Source organism: Geospiza fortis, unplaced genomic scaffold (genome assembly GCF_000277835.1).
Source record: "Geospiza fortis unplaced genomic scaffold, GeoFor_1.0 scaffold190, whole genome shotgun sequence".
In the NCBI taxonomy this organism is placed as follows: domain Eukaryota; kingdom Metazoa; phylum Chordata; class Aves; order Passeriformes; family Thraupidae; genus Geospiza; species Geospiza fortis.
In genome coordinates, this window is record NW_005054328.1 from 2,001,149 (window position 1) to 2,023,836 (window position 22,688).

General features: G+C 34.6%; 1 protein-coding gene across 4 annotated transcripts in view; it reads left to right on the forward strand.

Annotated features, from left to right (window-relative positions):
* Window positions 1-18,442, forward strand: part of MYO6 (myosin VI) — a 73,581-nt gene extending 55,139 nt beyond the window's left edge. The window contains exons 27-34 of one of the 4 annotated variants that reach the window (XM_031057136.1): window positions 1-51; window positions 3,395-3,424; window positions 3,980-4,018; window positions 7,178-7,281; window positions 8,526-8,657; window positions 10,790-10,816; window positions 12,988-13,206; window positions 14,620-18,442. The exon at window positions 1-51 is cut by the window's left edge and continues 98 nt beyond it. In XM_031057136.1, the coding sequence (XP_030912996.1) occupies window positions 1-51; window positions 3,395-3,424; window positions 3,980-4,018; window positions 7,178-7,281; window positions 8,526-8,657; window positions 10,790-10,816; window positions 12,988-13,206; window positions 14,620-14,819 (802 nt within the window). In that variant the 3' untranslated portion in view covers window positions 14,820-18,442. The remainder of the gene's footprint in view (window positions 52-3,394; window positions 3,425-3,979; window positions 4,019-7,177; window positions 7,282-8,525; window positions 8,658-10,789; window positions 10,817-12,987; window positions 13,207-14,619) is intronic. The other 3 variants (XM_031057137.1, XM_031057138.1, XM_031057139.1) reach the window with 3 other exon arrangements.
* The last annotated feature ends 4,246 nt before the right edge of the window (window positions 18,443-22,688 follow it).

Consider the following 22,688-nt stretch of genomic DNA (forward strand, 5'->3'; position numbering starts at 1 on the left):
CGAGGCAGAACTCATCAGTGATGAAGCTCAGCTCGATTTAGGTTTGCGCAGGTATGGAGTTAAGGAGTTAACGTTTTCCTCTCTGTAGTTTTTTTCTCCCTATCCTGATCCCTTTGAGAAGGCTATGCTCTTGTTTGGTTAACGGAACTTTGAGTTCATTAAATGGAGCTTTTAAGTCAGTGTATTAGAATGTTTTTCAAATTAAATTTTGAAATTTGTTAGATTGCTTTTGATTAGACTTTCTTCATTTTGCATCTTGCTACATCAGTAATTTTGTAGGTGCTTGTGGATATGACTGCAGGTCTTTCTTTTTTTGAGTTCTAACAATGATGGCAAACTTAGAATTCTGATTTTTATGACTCATTTAAAGTAGGGAATAGAATTTCTTCAGTGGTAAGTAATAATAAAATACATCTTTGCTAGGACTTGATGGTTCCATTTTTACAGTGAATTTGTGTGGGATTTTTTTTTAAACAAGTAGCTCTCTTTGACTGCAGAAATAAAAGTAATTTCTGGGCCCTGACTGGTAAGTTTTTTCAAGTGGAATGAAAATACCTGATATAGATGAGTTCAAATGTTAAGTGTTAGTCTTGTTTTGTGTCAATTTTTGATGTGCGATAAGAAGAGCTTAACTTTTGATACACAGAACCACACTGCCTGTCTGCAGAGCAAGAACTCTTCATGTGTAAAAGGTGATGTCTTAGAAGCAACTTAGAAGTTCTAGTAAAAATGGTACTTACTGGTCAAGTTGCATAAAGTGACCTGTGAACATGGTCGCATAATTGGTGACTTCGTTAATATGACTCTATTCAGCTTGCTGTTGTTGTTGAAATGAGTGCAAGAAAATCCCTTGTGTTGCCATGAAATTTCAAGCTCCTAGATGTGTTTCTTTTGCTACCCAAATTTCATCTAGATGTATACTTTTTTTTAATAACTGTATGCCTGCTTGAGATAAGTGGGTAATTTTTTTGTCATGGTCAATACTGACTTTGAGACAGTTCCACTGAAACAGTTGTGTTTTTTCCCTTAGTTCTGCAGTCGCTGTCATATTGTCTCTAATTGAGACTGACATGCTCCATTCACAGAATCAGAATGGTTTGGGTTGGAAGGGGACCTTGAAGATCATCTCTTTCCAGCCCCCTGTCATGGTCAGGGACACCTTCCATTAGACTAGGTAGCTCGGAGGCCCATCCAAGCTGGCCTTGAACGCCTTCAGGGATGGGGCAGCCACAGCTTCCCTGGGAAGGCTGTTCCAGTGCCTCACCACTTTCCCTGTCTGGATTTTGGTGCAATACTTTGAAGGTAAACACAAAGTCGCTCTAGTGTTGCAACCTGGCAGAGTGCTCTTAAATATGAAAGAGGGGAAGCAATAGACAAGAGCTCAGAAAATTCAGTAACTTTTCTGTCAGTGAAGTTCTAATCTCCACTGTGTTTCCTACTGCTCGTAGGTGATTTTGGCATTGGTCTTTCTTGTATAATCCCAGAATGGATGAACTAATTGTCATCATAACTCTTTGACTGCCACTTTCTCTGCTGTGTAGCTAGCACAGTTCTGCTGTGCAGCTGGTAGGTGACTGAAGACCCTTCTGAGTGTTTGGAAAATGCTGAATGGTCTGAACACGTTAGCATAAAGATGGAAATAATTTCTTGCGCAAGATAATACCTAAATCTAGAAAAGAAGTGATAGATTTTTCTGCTTATATGAGATCTTTTTTATCTCATTGGCAAATTTTTTTTCCTTGTTTCTGAAGTCTACTTCAAATAGTTAATCGCACATTCAAAACGTGAATAGAATGCTTTTAATTTAATATTTGATTTTATTTTGGCTTGTTTCAAATCAAACTAAAACCTTACCCAGGCCCCAATATCTTCTACTGAAATCAGATGATTTTCACATAATTTCAGGAGTTGCCTTAAAGGTAGCAACTAAAGAAATTCAGTGAAATAAAAACTATTGGTTAGAACAAGTGATGTAATTCAATAATTAAATCATAAATTCTCAGGACTTCTTTTATATTATACCAATCAAAATTTTGCTAGAGTCTAAAGAAGTTATAGTCTACGGTCTTCTACATTTGAGACTGACATATTAGCTTGTGATGCACTAAAATCACTCACTTTTCTATAAGTATATATACTTTCCCTGCTAAATTTTGCTGTAATAAGATAAAGCATGTGTGACTTCATACTGAATTCATGCAGTATAACTGCTTTTACAGTGTTTTCACAGTTTTGTAAAAAATGGTTTCATTCTTACATATTGGCATGAATAAAAGGGTATTTTCCATTGTATGGTTGTAACTGTTGAGCAAAAAGAGGAAGAAAAGGGTGATTTTATGTGCTCAGTTTTAAGAAATATGCGACACTTTTGTGTTGTCATATTTGAACTTGAGTGCCTGTAGTTTATTTCTTTTTTTCACAATACCTTGCTGTATTCACTTTCATAGCTTTCATAGATATTTCAAGAAGCATAAGTATTAACAGTTTCCTTGAAAAATATATTTGTTGGCTTCTGTCAAAGAAGAAAAGTTGTTTGTTCTGGCAGCAGATCCAGGATTTTCATTTGTGCTTGTTCTGTGCTGGATCTGCTGGACCTCTTCTAGCTTTATCCAATTTTACTACTCATCCACAGTTTGAAAGGATGTGTAATACGTGATTTACTGCACCCAGGGGTAAATTAAAGGTAATGATTAGCAGTTAAGTAAAAAAATAATTTAAATAGTAGGTATCTGCTTTCAATTGGGCAGTTTTTTTTCATTTATGTGGCTTTTTGAAACATACAGTATGGCATATAACATCAAAAGAAAACGAGTCTTAGAGACTGTTGTGAGTGTATCTGTCCTGGGTTTTGCATTGGAACAATCAAAATAAGTCCTAGTGTAGCATAGATAGTGCTACCTGTGCTCACCTGTGTGTTTCCAGTACAGCAGTTAGACTTGGGGTCTGTTCACAGCTTGCATGAAGAAGCACCCATCCTGTTCCCAGAGCAGCTACAGGAGGATTGCTGTTATTTCTTGTGATATGCTTATCCAAGCATGAAATAGATCAGTAGTGTGTCTCAAAGTCTCTGATTTTGAAAGATTGGACAGGGGAGAAAGGCCGGGGGAAGCTTTCACTTGTACATTTTTTTCCCCAGATTATAATTTAAGTCATAATTGAATGAGAAAGTTTGTGGGGAAAAAAGAGTTTTATATAATCAGCTAAAAATAATAATAAAAATTCATAAGATAATAAAGAAGATGTGAGAGAGCAGGAAATGCTATGACCCACCTTTTCTTGCTTCAAAAATAAAGAATTTAATAATTAGAAAGAAAAATTTAATAATCTTGCTTCAGAATATTAAAATATTAACTAGGTAGTAGTTTGTCTAACATTAAATGTCTTCTATTTGCAGAGCCAATGGAACAAAGCCACAAATGACTGCGTATGGCATTTTTTTCCATTTGAATGCTCTAATAGATAAAAGCCACATTAATCAATCAAAAGAAATTGATATTGTCCTCTTATTTACTAACACCCCATATTAATCTTTGTTAGTATGCATCTGTAATGTCTAAATCAATTTTTAATGCCTTATATTCACTACTTTGCTTACATCTAATAAACCCTTAAATAATCAAATATACCAAATAACATCTATTCAAAAATTATTATATAATTGCTTTAAAGTTTTTCACATACCATCCATTTTTCACTGCCCTGCGTGATTTATTGTTCTTTACAGAATCAGGACTCTGTGTGTGTGTATGTGTGTATATATATATATCTATATATATCTACATGTAATCTATATCTCTATATATATATTATATATATATATGTTTGTGTGTGTGTCTGAATGGAAATAATTTAAAATAAGTAGCTGTTTCCTGTGCACTTAATTTAATTTCAGTTTGATTGTCAAGACACTTTCACGGTTATAAAGGCTGGTTTTATATCCATGTATTTGGTTTATGCTCATTTACCAATTTTCTTGTAGGGAACAAATGGCCACAGAAATGTCAGAAATACTGTCTAGGTAGGTGAGAAGGTATAACACCAGTGAATAAATCATTTTCTAAAAACAAATCACACATTAAATGGGTTGAATTATTGTGGAATTAAAAGTAATGGAATCTGGGTTTTTTTTCAAATGATAAGCAGATAAGTAATTTTTTTCTTTCAGATAAATTGCGTTTACAATTTTTTTCAGCAATTACTTCTTTGCTATTTAATTTATTATATTGAAAAAGAATAAGAACCGTTCATGTACCCTGTAATTTTCTGTAATTTCATTAATGCTTCTCCAGCTTTCTTCTCCTCTCACCTTTGTGATAAACAGAGCACAAGGCTCCACATCTCTTAAAGGCACATTTCTACAGATTCAGCACAAAGCTAATGAAGCAATTTAACAGTAATATAATTGTTGGTGCATTTAATAACAAAATATTCTCATTAGAATTCTCTTAAAATAAAAGCAGTTTTGAAAATTTCCGTGGTAAGACCATATTAAACATCCTCTTAAGATATCCAAACAAAATCCATTTCTGGGATTTCTTGAATGGTAATGTGAGATTTTATGCATGATGCAGAAGAAAAGATAAATACAGGTTTTGGTCTGAATATACTAGTTGGTAAAATACTAATACTCTGTTCAAAGAAATTTTTGTGATTGTCTTCCATATCAGCAAGTAATTAGAAAGTGTTTTCTGCAACTTGATGGTAGAAATAACCTTTGACATTGATTTTATGAACCTTACAGAAGAAGAAAAAATGTTTAGAGGTTTTGAAAGTGAATCTGTTGTTTAACAAGTTACTAAGCTATGTATATATAGTCTGAAGATGCTCAGTCTCACATGTTTAATGGATTTTCTAGTGGTATCATGGATGATTGGAATGCAGCTGGTAACTAAATTTTTCTCCTGCAGTGTTATTTTAAGAATAGGAATAAACCGCATCATGTGTAATTAAGGTAGCATGTGAATTTAAATGGCCATATTGTATTGCATATATTGACATAGTTCCAATGACAGTGGCCAATTTTTAATGTACAAAAAGATGAAAAAAATTTGGGGCCAGATCAGGCTCTGTGTTCTGGTTGAATTCAAAATGCAATACTTCTCAGTATCTGCTTGTTTAAATAAATTTGTCTCACTTTTCATACACTGGAAACTTTTGACATGAGACTGATCTTTTGTATTTTTAGTCTGAAAACACTGTTTATGATACATAACTCTCATATGGAGCAGTGAAGATGGAATGTCAAATGTGATGCTCCTCTTACTGCCAGACTTATGCTTGAAGTCCTGTAGAAAACAAGCAAGTGATCTTCAGAGTGCAGAGTAATATCCTAATAGAAAGACTAAGCCTTTCAATTGGATTAGCATTCTTAAAGATTACTAGTTTAACCAGAGAGGGTACAGCCTAGTTCTGTTGTGCTAAATTAGACAGCAAACTCTTGGAGTGGTGGGTAATGTTGCTAAATAAGGAAAATCCTTAGGATTTGTCAAATTAGGCTAGAAAAGGTTAGACACCAGGCAGTGGAAATTATTTATCAGGAATCCTTAATGTCCTACAAGTATGCCAATAATAACAAAATATTAAAGTATATATTTTGAAGAAGTTTGTCCAGTTATTTGTTCTACAGTCATGAGTAGTTCTAAGTCAACTTTTTAAGTTCAACTTTCAAACTCCAACTGGAAGCTGTGTGTGGACTCGGATTAGTAGTATGAGTAGGCATTAAGCTGCTACTCCAACAGCAAGATTCTGTAGTTTTAATTATACTGAAGAGATGGTTCCGTTGTTATTAAGAGGAATGTTAGGTTTACTCAATGAAATTTAAATTGCATTTGTTATCTCTGCTTTCAAAACTGCTGTATCTGCATAAAGAAAAAATTCAGGTTATAATAGTTTTTTATAACCTTCTAATTAAAAAAGGAAAATAAACATAAAACTTCACGGTACCACATGAGACCTTTATGGAAAAATAAATGTTAAAATAATATTCACTAGATTATACCTATTAATACTGTGCCTGTCCCACAAAGATATTACTGCACAAACAGACCTTCCAATGAAAAAGCCTTTTTTTTTCTTATTGCATCAAGAACTTTGCTACCTTGTTAAGGATCTAGTTTCTTTTCAAGAAATTCCCTCAGATCCTGAAAGAATTCAATTTTTGTTCTTAGTCATGAGCAGAGACTGGTTAAATCTTGTGTCTGCTCTTGAATTCCTTAGTGTTTAAAAGGTGTGCTGATCATCACTGAACATTGCAGTATTTTCTACTTATTTTATAAGCTAATAATCCACAGGAGGTTTGCTGTTCCTGAGGGAGGGTTCTTCCACTTACCCATACCGCATTTCTTGGAGAAAAAAAGAAATTCAGGCTTATGTTTATATCTAATGTTTGTTTAGTACATGAAAACCTTGTACATTTTCCTGAAGATGATTGAGATTTTAGTAATAATTTCTCACAGCATTTGCTGTTGCCTTACATGTGTATTACCTACATGGTGAAGACCTTTTGCCTTTGGAAAATACTGGGTTTTGATGAGTCTTTTTTTACTGGTCAGCCTTTAGTCCAAGTGGTCTTTTTTACCCTGATATTTCTTGATGATCAATATCATCACCCCCAACCCCAGAATAAATATTGCTGTTATTAGATAGCCAATATTGAATTAATTTGGTTTCTTTTCTCAAGTTAGGCTTTTGTCAAAGACAGAATATTTTCTCGAGGTTAGGAGCAATGATTTTGTCCTAGCAATGATTTTAAATAGCAGAGGAAATGCCTTTTCTTCCTTCTCGTTGTTCTACTTCAGGAATATTTTTCCTTGTCTGTTTTTTGAATGGAACTAAAAATGTCTATTGTCAGTCTTTGCTTTCTGCATCTTGGTTCTCGCTAAGTAAAATGTACATCAGTGGGATGAGATACTCAGAATATGTGTCTTTCCATACATGAAAAGTATCAATGACAATTCCTTTTAACCTTTAGGAGGCAAATCAGATTATGATATGATTTTGAGCATAAAATATATTTTCATTTTCTCTTGATAATTTGAACATCTTGAAAATACTATGGTATTTTGTCTGTGTAGTAATAAATATGGCACATTATTGATCATGGGATCTCTTCCTCTTCTTAAAACAATTCCTGTTTAATACTTGAAAAAATACATATATATTTTAAAAATAATTGCAGGGGTCCTGCAGTGCAAGCCACAAAAGCTGCTGCTGGTACTAAGAAGCATGATCTCAGTAAGTGGAAATATGCAGAGCTTCGTGATACAATCAACACCTCCTGTGGTAAGTGTTTGTTTTTTTCTGAGAAAGAGTTCAAGTTGTAGTTGTACGAAAAGTGTTACTTTCTTCCTATAACAAAGATTAAAAGTTTACATGAGTCTGAGTGAATGACATATTAATTTAAAAAATTCTCTTACCCCCAGAAGAACAATACACAAAGCTATTTCCATATTAAGGAAACAGAATTTCCTTTGTTATGTCTTTTAGGGATTATATATTTATGATAATGAACATCTTGGGCATAAAATACATGTTATAACTTCTTAATTAAGTTCACTCTGTTTGATGTACTTCCACAGAGGGAATAGTAGTTATTATGCTTTACCTAGAATTTACATGTTCTAAGAATTTTCTTGCTATCACTTCTTGCTGTCACCAGATCACGAAGAAAGCAAAAATACGTTCTGTCTTAGATATTCCTATTATTCTTTCATTTTCAAAATGTGTGACTTCTTTTTGGAAGCTTATAGTGGGACATTAATCACCTTGGCCTCAATGCTGTAAAATAGAAACAGATAAGAAATATTCCTCTTTTAGATATTACTGTTTCTTCCTGCTTCTTATTGAAAGCAGTTGGTTAATTTGTGATTTAAGATCACTCAGAATTTCTTCCTGGATTGGAAACTAACTCATTCTATTTCAGTGTTTTTACATATGCAAGACTGGAGCAATGTTTTCAGCTATGTAGATGGTGCAGTAATAAGTGGAGTTCTTTCCTTGTGAAGCCAGCTTAGATACTGTGAGATAACTAATGAAAAAGCCTTGTCATCATTCAATTCTTAGCATAATGAAATTCAGAAGAATTAAAATATGTACATGAAAAAAGAATACAAATCTTAGCAGTCAAATTTCTGTTTTTCTTTTTTTTTTCAGTTGCAGAAATAATGTTCAGCAGTGCAATTTAACCTTTTTTTAAAAATTTCTTTCTGTGCTGCTTGTATTGTGATACTGTCAACAGAAATGTTTGTAGCACTTTACTGCTCCAAATGTCCCAGTACAGCAGCTACTTTGGGAACTGCCTTTACTCTAAAGCAGAAAAGGATTCATCAAACTCTGAGGGACTTTTTGGGCCATAAAATACAGGCCCTGTGCTGCAGCGAGTGAGGGGTTTTTATATTACATTTTATCATATTAGTGTCACAACTTGATCTCCAATCATACACCTTATCAATATAAAAAAGCATTTAATAAATGATTTTTCTGACTTTTCTCACTCATGCCTTCCCCTTCTCCTTTTTTTGGGATAGATATTGAACTCTTGGCAGCTTGCAGAGAAGAGTTCCACCGAAGGCTAAAGGTGTATCATGCTTGGAAATCCAAGAATAAGAAACGCAATGCAGAAACAGAGCAGCGTGCTCCCAAATCCGTCACAGACTATGGTGAGGAGAGATAGTTTTGTGTTTATAGTAATTTTGGTGATAATATTCTAAAGAGAACATTTCTGGAATGGATTCTGGGTTTGCTAGGTTGAAGAAACTTGGAGTTTTTTAGGAGTGTCTTATGTTGATTTAAGGTAAATATTTTGGAAAGATTGGAACTGGCAAATTCTTCACAGAAATTAAAACACTTTCAGTAGACCCAGCTACTTATGCTGAACAGCTCTCTCTTAAAACCTTTTCTCACATCTAGCTGACATCTGTTAAAAAAGAGTTCTTGATCTGCTGATGCAGGTGCTGGCATTTTTGTTAAATGTTCATTGCTGTGCTACTTTAGTATTTCATAATATATAGCCATGTAGACATAGATGTAGATAATTTTAAAAGGTGCTACTAATTCTGTCATTTACATCGCTGCTTACATACATCATGTTACATCCTCCTTTAAAAAATCTGAGTGTTGATACTGTAATTCTGGCTCATGGGGTGACAGATTTTGCTTAGACCCTGCTTTCTATTTAGACCCCTCATTCTACTGATTTCACAGGCAGGTGTTTATTGACAAAGCAACACACTAATCAGAGTAAGTTTCTCTTGCATTCATCAAGAAAGTGTGGGAGTTTAAGACTGCCAGACCTGGAAATTCCATACCTGGTTTCTGGAGTGATATTTACAGAGTGGACTGTTACTCTTTTCCCAACATCCCACCTCAAAAGTCTGGTGATCATCTGTATAAAAGGAATCTAAGAAATTTATGTAATCGCAGTAAATGCATGGAATAATATAGTCAGATCATTCCTTTTGTCTTTTGGTTCCATTATATTTGATATTTGTGTTCCTGCCACACAGTTCATGGAGAGACAAAGGAAAGCGAAGACGGGGAGAAAGTGCTCTCCCCAAAGTCGTAGGAGCCTGAGATTAAGGCATTGTCCTGGGACATGGAGAATAAACATCCCAGGGAATCCAGGTGCCCTAGGTAATCTCAGTCCGTGTGCAAAGGCACCTCCTTCCCTTGATTCATCTACTTGAGTTATGCATTGCTTGAGCATTACCTGAGTTTTGAGGTTTTCAGGTAATTTTAGTATGGATATATGGCAGGCAAAATCTGGACCCCCTGGAGGAGATATTATCAAAGAATGGGTCCTTGTGGCTGAAATGTGGTTTTAGGTGCCTAAGAAAGCTTGTGACTAAATGGCAGGAAAAGGCATTTGAAGCACTTCTGCCAAGTGGTAAATTGCTTTGAACATTCTCTCTGGAGCTAAATGGGTAAAATATTCATACACAGTGTTGCTGATGGGAAGTATCAAAGAGCAGATGATGGTTGGATTTTTGCACACAAAACTGAGAATATTCATATTCTTATCACTTTTATTGAGTTATTTGCTGCATTCTTTTCAGTGTTTTTCATTGTATTTTTTTAGCTTCATTGAAATATGGCATAATATTTTCAGAAGAAATTGATAGTGACCTTTAGAGACTCTTAATGTTAATGCCAGTATAATTGTTTGCATTGCAAATAATTATACCACAGGGGCATTTCACATACATATGTATTGTAGTCATCTGAGAAGGTAGTAAGAAGAAATTTTGATTTCTTAGATGTTTAAGCTAAATCTTTCTGGTGTCAGTGGATGTGGGCTTCAACTGATGTAGTTTTTTCTTTACATCTCTTCATTGATTTAATGTAGTTTTACAGTATCCTTTAATGTAATTTTATAAGTATACTTTATTTAAATTCATACATTCAGTATAGAAGGTAAGCACTGGTTTTTGTATTATTACTGGTATTGACTGAGCTCTGGAAATTTTTTTCCTAGCAGAAATGTCAAAAAACTAAAATACTACATTAATTAACCAGCAAATTTGTCAGAGCAATTTGGGCTTAGCATATATACCACTGAAGCTTTGTAACAGGAATTGCAAATTATTAAGGTGATTAATTTTGAGGTTAAATCTCGATGAAAATAGAAGTAGAAAATGAGTAGAAACACTTAGAATCTGCATTTATGTTGTAACTAGAATTCCCATTTGTCTGTTATCAGCATTGGTGAAAAATGTTGATGTTGTAATGAAACCATAACTTACAAGGGATCAGCACTTTCATGTTTTGTTCAACATGTAATATTTGTTCACAGATTTTGCACCATTTTTGAGCAACTCAAGTAAGTGAGGAGACAGTTGTTTAAGCTAACTTTGAAGAATAGGAACACTTGAGAGCTCTATACTAACATTGAGCAATCCAGTGTTTTGCTACACATGTACACATAGAAGTTAATTGTAAAAAAAATATATAATTTGACAATGTTATTCATCTGATGGAATTATACATTACTCTAGTAATTTAAAAATGTACTTGTCTTCATGAAATCTTACCCATTTGAGGAGTCATGGGAAGGGAGAATGAAATAACCTTCTTACATAAATTATTGGAAGGTATAATCTCCTGTTTTTTTCCACAGCCCCCAACACCCAAAAAAACATTCTTGTTCTAGCATTTTTTTATTGTCTGCACATGGCTTTTTGTTGTAGCAAAACTCTGGAATCAACATAATGTAACAACTATTTTCCTAGCACACAAACTAACATTCAGGTGATGATTTCTTCTGAATAGAGAGCCACAGTTCTATAGCACCAATAGAGGCTCCATTGGCTGCTTAGCATTCCTGTTCTCTAGATTTGCCCTTTTCTCTAGATTTAGATATGCCTAGGGGTAGAAATGAGCCTTAGCAATTACCATTGCAGTGCAAAAAGTATTCAACAATACTTAAGTACTGATCTGCTGGGATAAATGTTCAGACAATGCATAAAATTAAATTAGTTTTTTATATACTCTATCTTCCTGTAAGGTGTGTGTTTTATCAGAGTTGATGTATAAAAGTAACATTCACTTGTTAAAATCTGTGTGCTTTTTCTTCTGTGTTTGTTGCTAATTAAAAAAGGAGATTTGATGTGTATGACATATAGGGGTTTGTTAAGGTTCTGCTCTTCAGGTTTAGAAAAATTATTTTTGCTTGAATCTAGGCAGAAGAAAATTCAAGGTGTAGTTGCTACTCTATATTAGTCCTGTTCATGACTGTAAAAATAAGTTATTAAAAGTAATTGTCATTTTTCATATTAATAAATGTTAGCTCAGAAATTCTCTTTGTTGCTCAATAGACAAGGAAAAAAATTGAATTCACTTTTAATTATTCCTTTTATGCTGAAATGTATAAAAGTTAATCCTGATTTCCTTCTGTAGAGATGGTGAAGGTTCTGTGTTGTATTGCATTTAGCAACCAATGGATTATTGCAGTTCTTAAGCAGGGTATCTGTAACAGTGGTGTAAACCACTAAAACAAGATCACTAGCAAACTTTTGCAGGGGTAGTTATTAAAGGAAAGGATGTTGCTTTTAAGAGCATTTACTATTTAAAACTAATTATGATAGTGTATATGTAAGATTAAGAAGGTTGATCATTTGATGAATTAACATAGAGAGTATCTGCTTTTATTTGAAAACGAGTTTCTCTCTAGAGTCTGAAATATGGGGAACTCAAAAAGTCCAAAAATGCATGTGGAAAATATTTACCAAAATTATATATGAAACTTCAAAAAATTTCATGTAACTTTCTCCTTTAGAAGTTTAGTCAGCTGATCTTAATGGTCTGAAATAAAAAATTCCTTGAAAAAAGAAAGCAGCCAGAAATTACTTCTAATGCCAGATTTTGACTTCTAGAAATCTAGGCAGAAAATTGTTTGGTGGCAGCTTTGTAATAAGCATTATTTATTGTCAACATTTCTATTAACAAATTAGTAATTTCTAACAGTATTATACATCCTTTTGTGTTGACTGTCAAACATCAAGTGATGCTTTTGTATGTTTGCAACTGAAAATGCTTCTGTGCACTGTGATCTTTATTTACAAAGAAATGGACTGAACTAAAGCAATTACTGATAAATGTTTCTGGTTGGTAAGTAATTTTACATGGGAAGTTTTATCTTAAATATTGATTAAAAGCAGAATATGTTATTTTATTTACTTAGTTTTGTTTAAACTTGCCATTGGGCAACATGTACAGCAGTTAACATGAGCCATTTCTGACCAATGTTTTAGCTGTTGCAATTAACAGAATACACATTATATGAGATGGGAATACTTTGTAGGTTTGCTGAGACTTCAGATAACCTTGAGAGAGAATCTCTTGGGTTTTGGGGGGGGTTATTTGTTTTCTTGTTTGTTTTGTTGTTTTGTTTGTTTGTTTTTTAATGTGCTGATAAATAAAGGAAGTAATATAGCTTTCTTGTTTTCTAATTGCTTTGTTCACCTATTTCTGGGGGGATGTTTTGTATGATAGCACAACAGAACCCCACAGCCCAGCTACCAGGCAGACAACAAGAGATTGAAATAAACAGACAACAGCGCTACTTCCGCATTCCCTTCATCCGCCCCGCGGACCAGTACAAAGACCCCCAGAACAAGAAGAAGGGCTGGTGGTATGCACACTTCGATGGGCCCTGGATTGCTCGGCAAATGGAGCTTCACCCTGACAAGGCACCCATTCTGCTTGTAGCAGGTTGGTATTGAAACTTCAAGAAGGTTCAAAGTTGATGACAAACTTTTGGAAAAGAAGATGAAGTTCCAAGTTCCCCAAGTTGTATCCTTTTTTTTTTTTCTTCTTTTTTTCATCAGCAGTTCTTATCTGGGCAGAATTTGAGGATTTTGGGCTGCTGTTGATGGTGGCCAAATGTTTCAGAATATCATTAGGACATGTAACTGGTCCTATGTTTTACTTCTACATGCACTTCAGTTTGGGAGGCTGAGTGGGAAATCAAATGGAAACGGTTTTATTATTACAAGTCCTCAGATTATTCATTGAACTGGAGACTGTGAAGATAAAACATCACAATTTATCTGGGAAAGGTCTTTTCATTATTATACTGTTTTTTGTAATTCTTTGTAATTCCTTGTAATTCTGTAAAGAATTAGTAGGAGTTTGCATCAAAATGATTTATGCGTATGTTACATTGTCTGTCCATAGCATGGGGCTAATAGCAAGCTGATGCTTTTACCCTATTTATGCTACTTAGTATGCGAAAATAGCTTTTTAATCTTAAAAATTGAAAATAAATTTTTCAATGGACAGGTAGAGATTTATCTGGTAGTGAAATGTATCCTCCTTTTCTGGAGGGTAAGGAACAGGGGAGAAAACACTGGGGAAATGCTTCTTACGCTTCTGATTTTTGAGATTTTGTATTTAACTTAGACACTGAAGAAAGGCCATAGCCAATTTGTTTCAGTACAGGATTATGCTTTACTAGCAACAAAAGTTTGTTTTCTGCAAATTATTTTAAGTAGAATTCCTTATACCAACTGTTGCTATTCAGTGCCAAAGCCCATAGCTAAAAGTAGTACTGCTGTCATGAGTACCTGTTAAAAATAAGATTATGATTTAGTTTGTGAGCTACGCATATAGTTTCAGTGGATTGCCTATGTTGGTCCCATTTGGTAAACACTGTTTGTTTTGTGTGGTAGGCTGACAGATTAGCTACTTGATCCAAAGTCTGGAATTCTTAGTTGCTTTGCTACATTAACCATAAGTAAAGCAGTTCACTGTGAAGTGGCCTGAAACTGAAGGTATGTGTAATCCAAATGTGGTTGTCATCCTGTAATGGGTTTCAGAAGAATATATCAAGATTATGATCTTTCAGCTTCTTCCCTTTATTCCTTTTTGCTTGCTGTTTAAGCACAGCTTTGTCAATTGCACCATCTGATACTAGTTTATTCTCATACTGTTTTAGTGTTCTCTGTGTAACAAAAAAACAGGAAACTGAAAAATGTCTGTATCTGAGGACTTCCTCATAAGCTCTGAAGTCTACCAGTCAACCAGATCTACAGAGAGGAAATGTAATTAACAAGGATCTAATTTTTATTGATGGGATCTTTCAATGATGTAAAATATGGTTTTTTTTTCCCTTTACCATTTCAGGTAAGGATGATATGGATATGTGTGAGCTTAACCTTGAAGAGACTGGCTTAACCCGAAAGCGAGGTGCTGAAATTTTACCGAGACAGTTTGAAGAGATTTGGGAACGCTGTGGAGGCATCCAGTATCTCCAAAACGCAATTGCAAGCAGACAAGCTCGCCCTACCTACGCTACAGCGATGCTGCAGAACCTGTTGAAATAACCGGGCAGTTGGCACAGGAGCGTTCGAGATGAGAACCTTGCCCACGATACAAAGGGAAGAGTTCCTCTGTGCTACAGAGGGCCTAAACATTCTGTAATCAGAGTAGAGATGTTTAATATAAAGTGAACAGATTTTATTAATCATGTGGTTTGTTAATTTGTACTTCATGATGTTTAATTTGTGTAGTGAACTTTACTAGGTATGAGGACCCTGAAGACACTTCAGGCAGTGTAGTTTGCTGCATTTTGTTTTTATGTTGCATTTTCTTTAACAGTTTCTGTTATAACACTTAACACTTTTAAGCAATCTGTCTGTACTTGGGTACATATTGCAAAGAACTGCACTGCAACCAGCTTTTTATAAGATTCCTTCTTTAAAACACTGAGTAGCTGGTTTCAAGTGGTGGCCTAGTAAAGAGAATATGCTATTTCTAATAACTGGAATTGTGAGGCCTTAGCTTTGACTTCTGTTATGGAGAAGTTGGAGTATACTTTTATATAATCTGAGACATTTTATGTCCTGATTTGCAAACTGGTTAGTGTCTGTATGTAATGATTTTTGTTTTTCCAGAACCTGATGGGAAATCCTCCTCAACTTGAGACCTATAAACCCCTGTTTAATTCATTCTCTGTCTTGGTTTAAGAGAAATGGTTTTCTGTACATTCCAAGAAAAGCATTCATATACGTCAAAATAGTATAATATTGGAGGTCCTCAAAGAATGTACTGCTCTTTAGGGCTTATACCACTTCTCTTGTAGATTTATTTTTCTCTCTTTTAAGTACAAATCTGCTTTAGACTTTATTTTTCTGACCACATTTCTATTAGCAATTCTTGGACAGTTTGTTTAGCCAGGTAGTGTAATTTCAACATATTACACAAAATTGTCCAAGCTTTGTATCTGAAGGTATATAAGATTAAGGATAGCACTAAGGGAAATATGCTCAGCTTTTTGCTGGCAGTATAACTTAACTGAGTATTGAGGGCTGAGCCTCAGAAATCCTCTTTATTTTACCAAGATAACAAGATATACAAGGTCTGTAACTTTTGTTAGCCTATGTAAAAAATTGGTCCAACAACATCATGCGTCTTAATATTATGTGCCGATGAAATAGATATAATTTTTAGTGTACTGAAATATCATAGTGACTTGGATGCTGAGCTGTATATTAATCTCCTCTATCGAGTTTTGTAGCTTGTAACAGTTCCCTTATTAAGCCATTTGTTTGGGGAGTTTTTGTGGGTGGGAATCATTAATTTCATACACTTTTAAGAAGCATCTCTTTCACTTATGTGAACATTGCTTTACCTTGCTAGCCATTATTTCAACAAATTAAACATGACCATTTATTATCTCTCTAATAGAAATCCAAAATATAAGTAGCTTGATGTCCAGTTACATAGCTTGATTTAAAAATGAATTTTTTCCCTTTTTAATTGACAGTTTGCTTACAGTATGAAATAATTTCCACACTCCTTACTAAGCATGAAACCTCCTGGAAACTTTCATTTTAAAAATGCGTAAATATACTGAATTTTCAAGAGGGGTGATTCTGTAGCACAGAGAAAGCTCCTTGCTGACCTTAGACTGTGGTTGCGTGCCACAGTCTGCTTGTTATATAAATGCACTCCTTATGGGAATAATGTGGAGATGTTCAAGTGGTATTTAACTGTCTAAATACCCACTGCATCAGGGAATCTCAGCTTCTGCTGCAGACCCACTCTACTTCCTGGTCATGTGATTGCAAATGAGAAAATTGTTTTCATTTTACCCAAATTCTTCACTGAAACAGTCATTTTTGGCTGGAAGATGGAAGGAGAAAGGCATCAGACTCTGCTGGCTGGGAAGTTGTGTGTAAGCCTTTACAGTGTTGCGTGAGTTTAAAGGTGCAGCTTATGAAATTTAGATTACTGGTTTAATGTGTTACTGCATTGGAACCAAAATGTGACAGCTTCCAGTCCCCAAACACTTAGCACTGCAAGAAGCTGTGCTCGCTCATACGATCCAAGGAAGAAAAATCACTGACCTGACCTGTGTTTGTTTCTGTCTGGGTTTAGCTGCTTGACTTAACACATTCCATCTCAGTGTATGTATCTTTAAAAATCCATGGATCTTATGAGATGGAATATTGTAAGCAAAGAACCTCAAATGCTTACGTGTGTGTAGGTATATACACATGTATGTGCTTAAATATTTTAGTATGTATGTGTGTAAACATACCTGCAGGGAATTTTAACTAAAATTAACTGCATGCTTCCACTCTCTTCCTTTAGTTATGTCAGGATTTCCTTGACTGGCATTGGAAAGAAAATTTATTTATCAGAATGGAGCGTATGGAAATTTTTCTTTACTAAATTACTAACAAATATGAGCTAGCATGAAAACAAAATGGACTTTGAAATAGTGGAATAGGGTCTGGTGGCTGGACATCTTAAATTAGATGTTCCCACCTCCCAGTATTGCTCCAGAAATATGCCTGAGGGAAGCAGAACATGCATTCCAGAAATCAGGGTATTCTAGTTTGCACAGTAGCAGGCTGCTTTTTTTCCCCCCTTTTTTTTTCACTCCACACCAAAAGCAGCTTCTGCTCCTAGTTTTACTTATCTTTTTGTGAAACATAATTAATTTTCAATTATTTTCAGATTATTTTATTTTTTTTACATGTCTGGCAATATTTAACTGCCTACCAATTGTTTCCATGGTCCCCTGTACTGTGTCAGATAATTACAGTTGGTTGATTTGGAGAGGAAATATAAAAGGATGGAAGAGGGTTGATATTTAGGACTGTAGTATGACTTGATGCCTACTGATCTATAATTATAGAGAAAATTATAGAGGTTTTTAAAGCACATTGACTTGGTTCTCTGCGTGTTTAATTTAAAAAAATTAATTCTACCTGTCTGTCAGTGAAGCTGTCCATTGTAGTTGAGATCTGCCTAAAATGTTCCACAAAACAAAGAATAGGAAGAGAATCACCACACTAAGCTACATTCCCCACTAGGTGACCCAGGAATATGCATTTTCTTGAGAATGCTACTCTGAAGATCCTACGGTCATTCAATACTTGTCTTTTATCCACTGATAAGATTGTGTTTTTCTTTACTTAGTTGAATCCTCTGGGTTTTTCTTCAAATATCTTTATTTTAAGTATTTAAATGACCTCTTAATACTGTACTGAAAATAAAAAATAAAAAATAAACACATTCCATGTTGAAATCTTACTTGTATCATCTTACTGTTTTGTCTTTGAAGAGTTGAAGGATAAGGGTTAATTATGTTAAGAGAAAGGTAAAAATATTCCTTTGCTGGTTATTTCTGCTGTTTTTCCATGAGATATTTTTGGCGCTTAAGCCTACTTTTTAAAACTTTATTCTAGTAAAGATTTTGTCTTTACTTTTGTAGGTAAGTGTTCCTCCAAAATAACATTCTGATATTAGAAAATTCTGATTTTGTTTTCTTAAATCTCAAGCTTCATTTCTCAGTATTTATTGAAACAAGTATCTTTTTGCTTTCAATACTTTTATAAACATTTATTGCTATAATTTCCAATGTGTCTATCATTTGCTATGCTATGTACTCTGCATCCTTTTAATTTTAGATTGTGTCAGTCAGTGACTGGTGACATCAACTCTGCTGCTTGGAATGTGTGCGCTGTGAGGGAAGCTTTATGTTTGGGATGGAGATGTGGTATTGCTTTTGTGGGGGTTTTGTTTGTTTGTGTTCCCCTTAGAGTCTTAAGGAACTTTCTCATCTTAAGGGCCAAATCACAGTGATAGTTTTTTAATTTAAAAAGATTCAAATAATTCATTCATTATCTAGGAAATGTAATTTTGTTTCAGTTTCGTTATGGCTGATATCATCAACTGTAACTTTATATCAGTTTTAAAGTATCATGATGAGCTTAAGTGCAATATTAGGTACCATTTCAATTCCCTGTGAAATTGTCAAGTAAATAATTTTATTATGTTTTATTGAAATACAAAAGGTTTACGCCCAGCAAATATATTTGGTAATTAATAGTTGAGAGTGATAAATACAATCATGAATAATCATTATTAAAATACACATTTTAAAATTCCTTATTTTTTAACCTGACTAATGATGACTAGTATAAGTTGAAATACACTAAACACATACAAAAATACATTTGTAATGGAAAAAATTGAATGCTATCAGCATTCTTAATGCATTCTTAGCTTACATGAGCAATAGTGAAAAGCTAGCATTTGTAGGCAAGGATGACTTCCAGTGCCTTGCAAAAAGTACCTTTAAAGTAATTTTATTCTGAAATGTTGCTGTGTAAAAACACATCTTAGGTTTCTTCTTTATTTTTCTTTCCTACTTAAATAAAGTAAGTAAAACCACTATTTCAGCTGTAGAAACTCAAGCTTGTGTTCTTGGTGCACTGCCTTCATCCGTACGCAGTCACCAGTTCCGGTGGTTTTGCAGGCAAACCCGTGCAGTTGTTTGGAATTCGTAAACAGTTCTTCTGAGCTGACTTGAGAAAGGAAATCAAAGTTCAGTCTTTGCTGTGGTAACTGCACGGTACGAAGTAAAAATTGTCACTAAAGTCAGCTGCTGTCCTGAATACATGGAAGTTTCACATCTGGATGAAGGGTTGTCATCCAGGATAGTCATGAACTTTGTAGGAGCCCAGTTTGAGCTGTAAGTACGACTTCTGGTGTGCACCAAGCAGCAAACCAGTGCCTGAATACAACACTGGTGCTGAATATAAATAGACATACATACTCAAGAAAAAGATACTCATGGTTAAATAATTCTCCTACTTGAATCAGGATTGTTGATTCATAAATTAATAAGCCTACAAAATACATAATGGCCACCCATTGTCTGCTTGGATTTCTCCTACAAAAGCTAACAGTAACCTCTCAAAATTATTTGTGTGGATACTGACTCTAAAGTGTAGGTTCTCATGTGCAATTCTAATCTACTCATTACCAGGTGGATGCTTGTGAATACAAATCTCATGTTCTGAAAAGATGAAGCTCCACATATTGTACCTCAGCAAAAAGTTTGAAGTCTTAGGATAACCTGTCACCAGAATTAAACAGCTAAGTGAATATGTAGGTATGTAAAAATGATGTATTTATTAACAGAAAAATAGGAATCTGATGTTCATAGAAACCCTTGAAAAATTAAATGCAACTTCTGTGTGATTTGCCAGGTGAGCATTCAGGGAGGGAATGAAGAAGTTCCCAAATGCTTTTAATGTGGCTTTTGGTCAATGACAGCTCTAATTTCCATTCACCATTTGCATCAGTGTATGTAAGGAAGGTTAGTAGAGGGGTATAGAAATGTACTGAAGCTCCATTGACATTTTTACCAGAATGGTTGTAACATACAATACTGAAAAATGTCTCATCTCAGCAAAATCTATTTCTAGCACTCAGCTCTTAAATAAAACAGTTAAGATGTGTAAGCACCAGAAGCTTAATGCATGCATGTTAATAGTGGGGACTTCCTACCAGGCATTTTAGACGTGCTCAAAAGCTGCTCAACTTGGTAATTTGTTTTCCTTCAGTAAAACTATTTTTTTAAATGTGCACTGATTTTAGAGCCAAAATACTGTATCTTTAGGAATCCTTTATTTTTTTTTCATACTCATCCTGAAGTCCAGTCTTGAATAATGCAGACCTTCTTTCTTGAATACCTGTAAGAGAAAGTCCCATATGACATTTAAAAAGCATTGCTGAATTTGAAAGTATACTATTTATCTAATAGCTAATAGGCAAGGTCACACGAAAATCTGATAATTGTAGTTAATCATAAGAATCGAGCTTTGAGAAGAGAAGGCTTCAGGGAGACCTTCTAGTGGCCTTTCAGTACCTAAAGGGGGCCGAAGAAGGAGAGAGGCAGACATTTTGCAAGGGCAGGGAGTGACAGGACTAGAGGCAATGGCTTTAAAGTGAAAGAGATTTAAGGATTTAAGGATGTAAGGAAGGAATTCTTAACGATGAGGGCGGTGAGGCACTGGAGGAGATTGCCCAAAGAAGTAGTGGATGCACCATCCCTGGAGATGTTAAAGATTGTTAGTTCATTAATTACTAAGTGGGTAAAACTCCACCCAATCAAAATCCCCCCTGATAAGGAAGTTTTGCAATAATTTTCCATGCAGTGATTCTATAACTAAACTGGGGACATTTTTCATTTTTGGGAAGGATTTCAAGGTTATTTTAGCTTCTACTGAAACTTCATGCCTATTTTCATATATGCCTTTATAAATACAGAGCTGTACTTACTCTAGATAATGTTCTAAAAAGCTGTCACTGCTGTCATTACATATCGCAAACGAGAATTTAAATACTGAATTCTCAATTTGGCCTACAAGCTCTAGATAGCCACATCCTGAAAATACAGTTCAAGTGCCATATTCCATTTAAAAAATTTTAGCCCTGAAGGAGTTTTCTAGATTGTGAAATCAAAGCGCTCCTCTTAATTTCAGCTAATGAAAGGTGTTCTACTTTAATTTTCTTCTGCCATTGGCTTTTTTCAAATCATTAAAAACATGTTGAATCTAAGGGTGATGTAAACATTCACTGTGAACTTAAGTAAAAGTGAAAAATAGACTCAGTTTTTTAAAATCCATTTCAATTTTGTGGTTGTTGGATTTCTTACTAAATTAATTTACTTAACTAGATCTTGAGAAGAACTTTGTTAATGTACTTTTGGCACTTAAAATATGGTCTAAATGACACAGACCGTGTTTTCTTTCACAGATGTGCCATTTTATTACTTAATAAAATATTTAATTCTTTTCTATGTAGAAATTTTAAGTAGTTTAGCTATTATGAAAGTTTATTGGTCTACAATTGCCTGCAGGCACATTTCTTTTAAGGTGGATGTAAAATACTAATTGCAAACATCTGTGCTTGTGCTTTTATGACCAGTGAATTGAGTTCATTCTTGAGCTTTTCCAAACTTCTGCTCCCTGCTGCTTTGTCCTTCTCCACCTTTGTCCATCTCTATCTTTGCATTCCAGTTCCCCCATTTTCAGCTCAGTCTATAACTGTATGTGAAGAGACCAGACCTGGGTATGGTGAAGATCAGTGACAATAAATCTTTTCTTTATGGTATCTTTGCTTGTTCCTCTATTTACATAACAACAAATATTAGGAGCCCAAGATTCATGTAGTTGATATCCTGTCTTCCAAAATGTCCAGCTAGTGCCAAGGGCACTCCTGTACTGATATTTCCCACAATAACAAAGGGTACTAACAGCTATAGCAAAACCTTTTTATTCCTAATTGGGCTGTAATTCAGAAAATGGCAAAGTAAAAACCTTTTTTTTAACCTATCAAGAGGACATACTCAGATACATCAGAAACAGTCTGCCAGTTTTAGAGGAAGTTTTGACTCAGCTTTTCTCCTTTCTGTCTTTTTTCTCCCCACAAAGATACAAGGCATTTCAAGTTGCAAAACTTGAAAAAATACTTGAGATACGGGCTATATTCTGCTCAAATTAGAATTCCTACTTGTCAAACCCTGCGTAGCTTAACCAGACTGAGTGATCTGATATTTTTTTTAGTACTTCTATTTAAACCTCTCCTTTGGATTGCACTTTGTGTTACTTTGTCATTTCAGGTATTTCTTCTTCCTTCACATGTTCCAGTGACTGCCACATTACCATGTGGTTATACAAAATAGAACTTTGTTGCATAAAAACATTTAAGAAGAAAATGTAGTTGTCATATCAAGCATCAAAAAAACCTGAGCTTTTCTTTGTATGGAATTACTACAGAGGCTCCCTGATAACATTGACAATGGGACACAACAGATTTTTAATGTTCTTGAAAATAGTCACAAACCTTGATTTTGTCTGGCTGATGCTGGAAACGGAGAATTCCAGAGA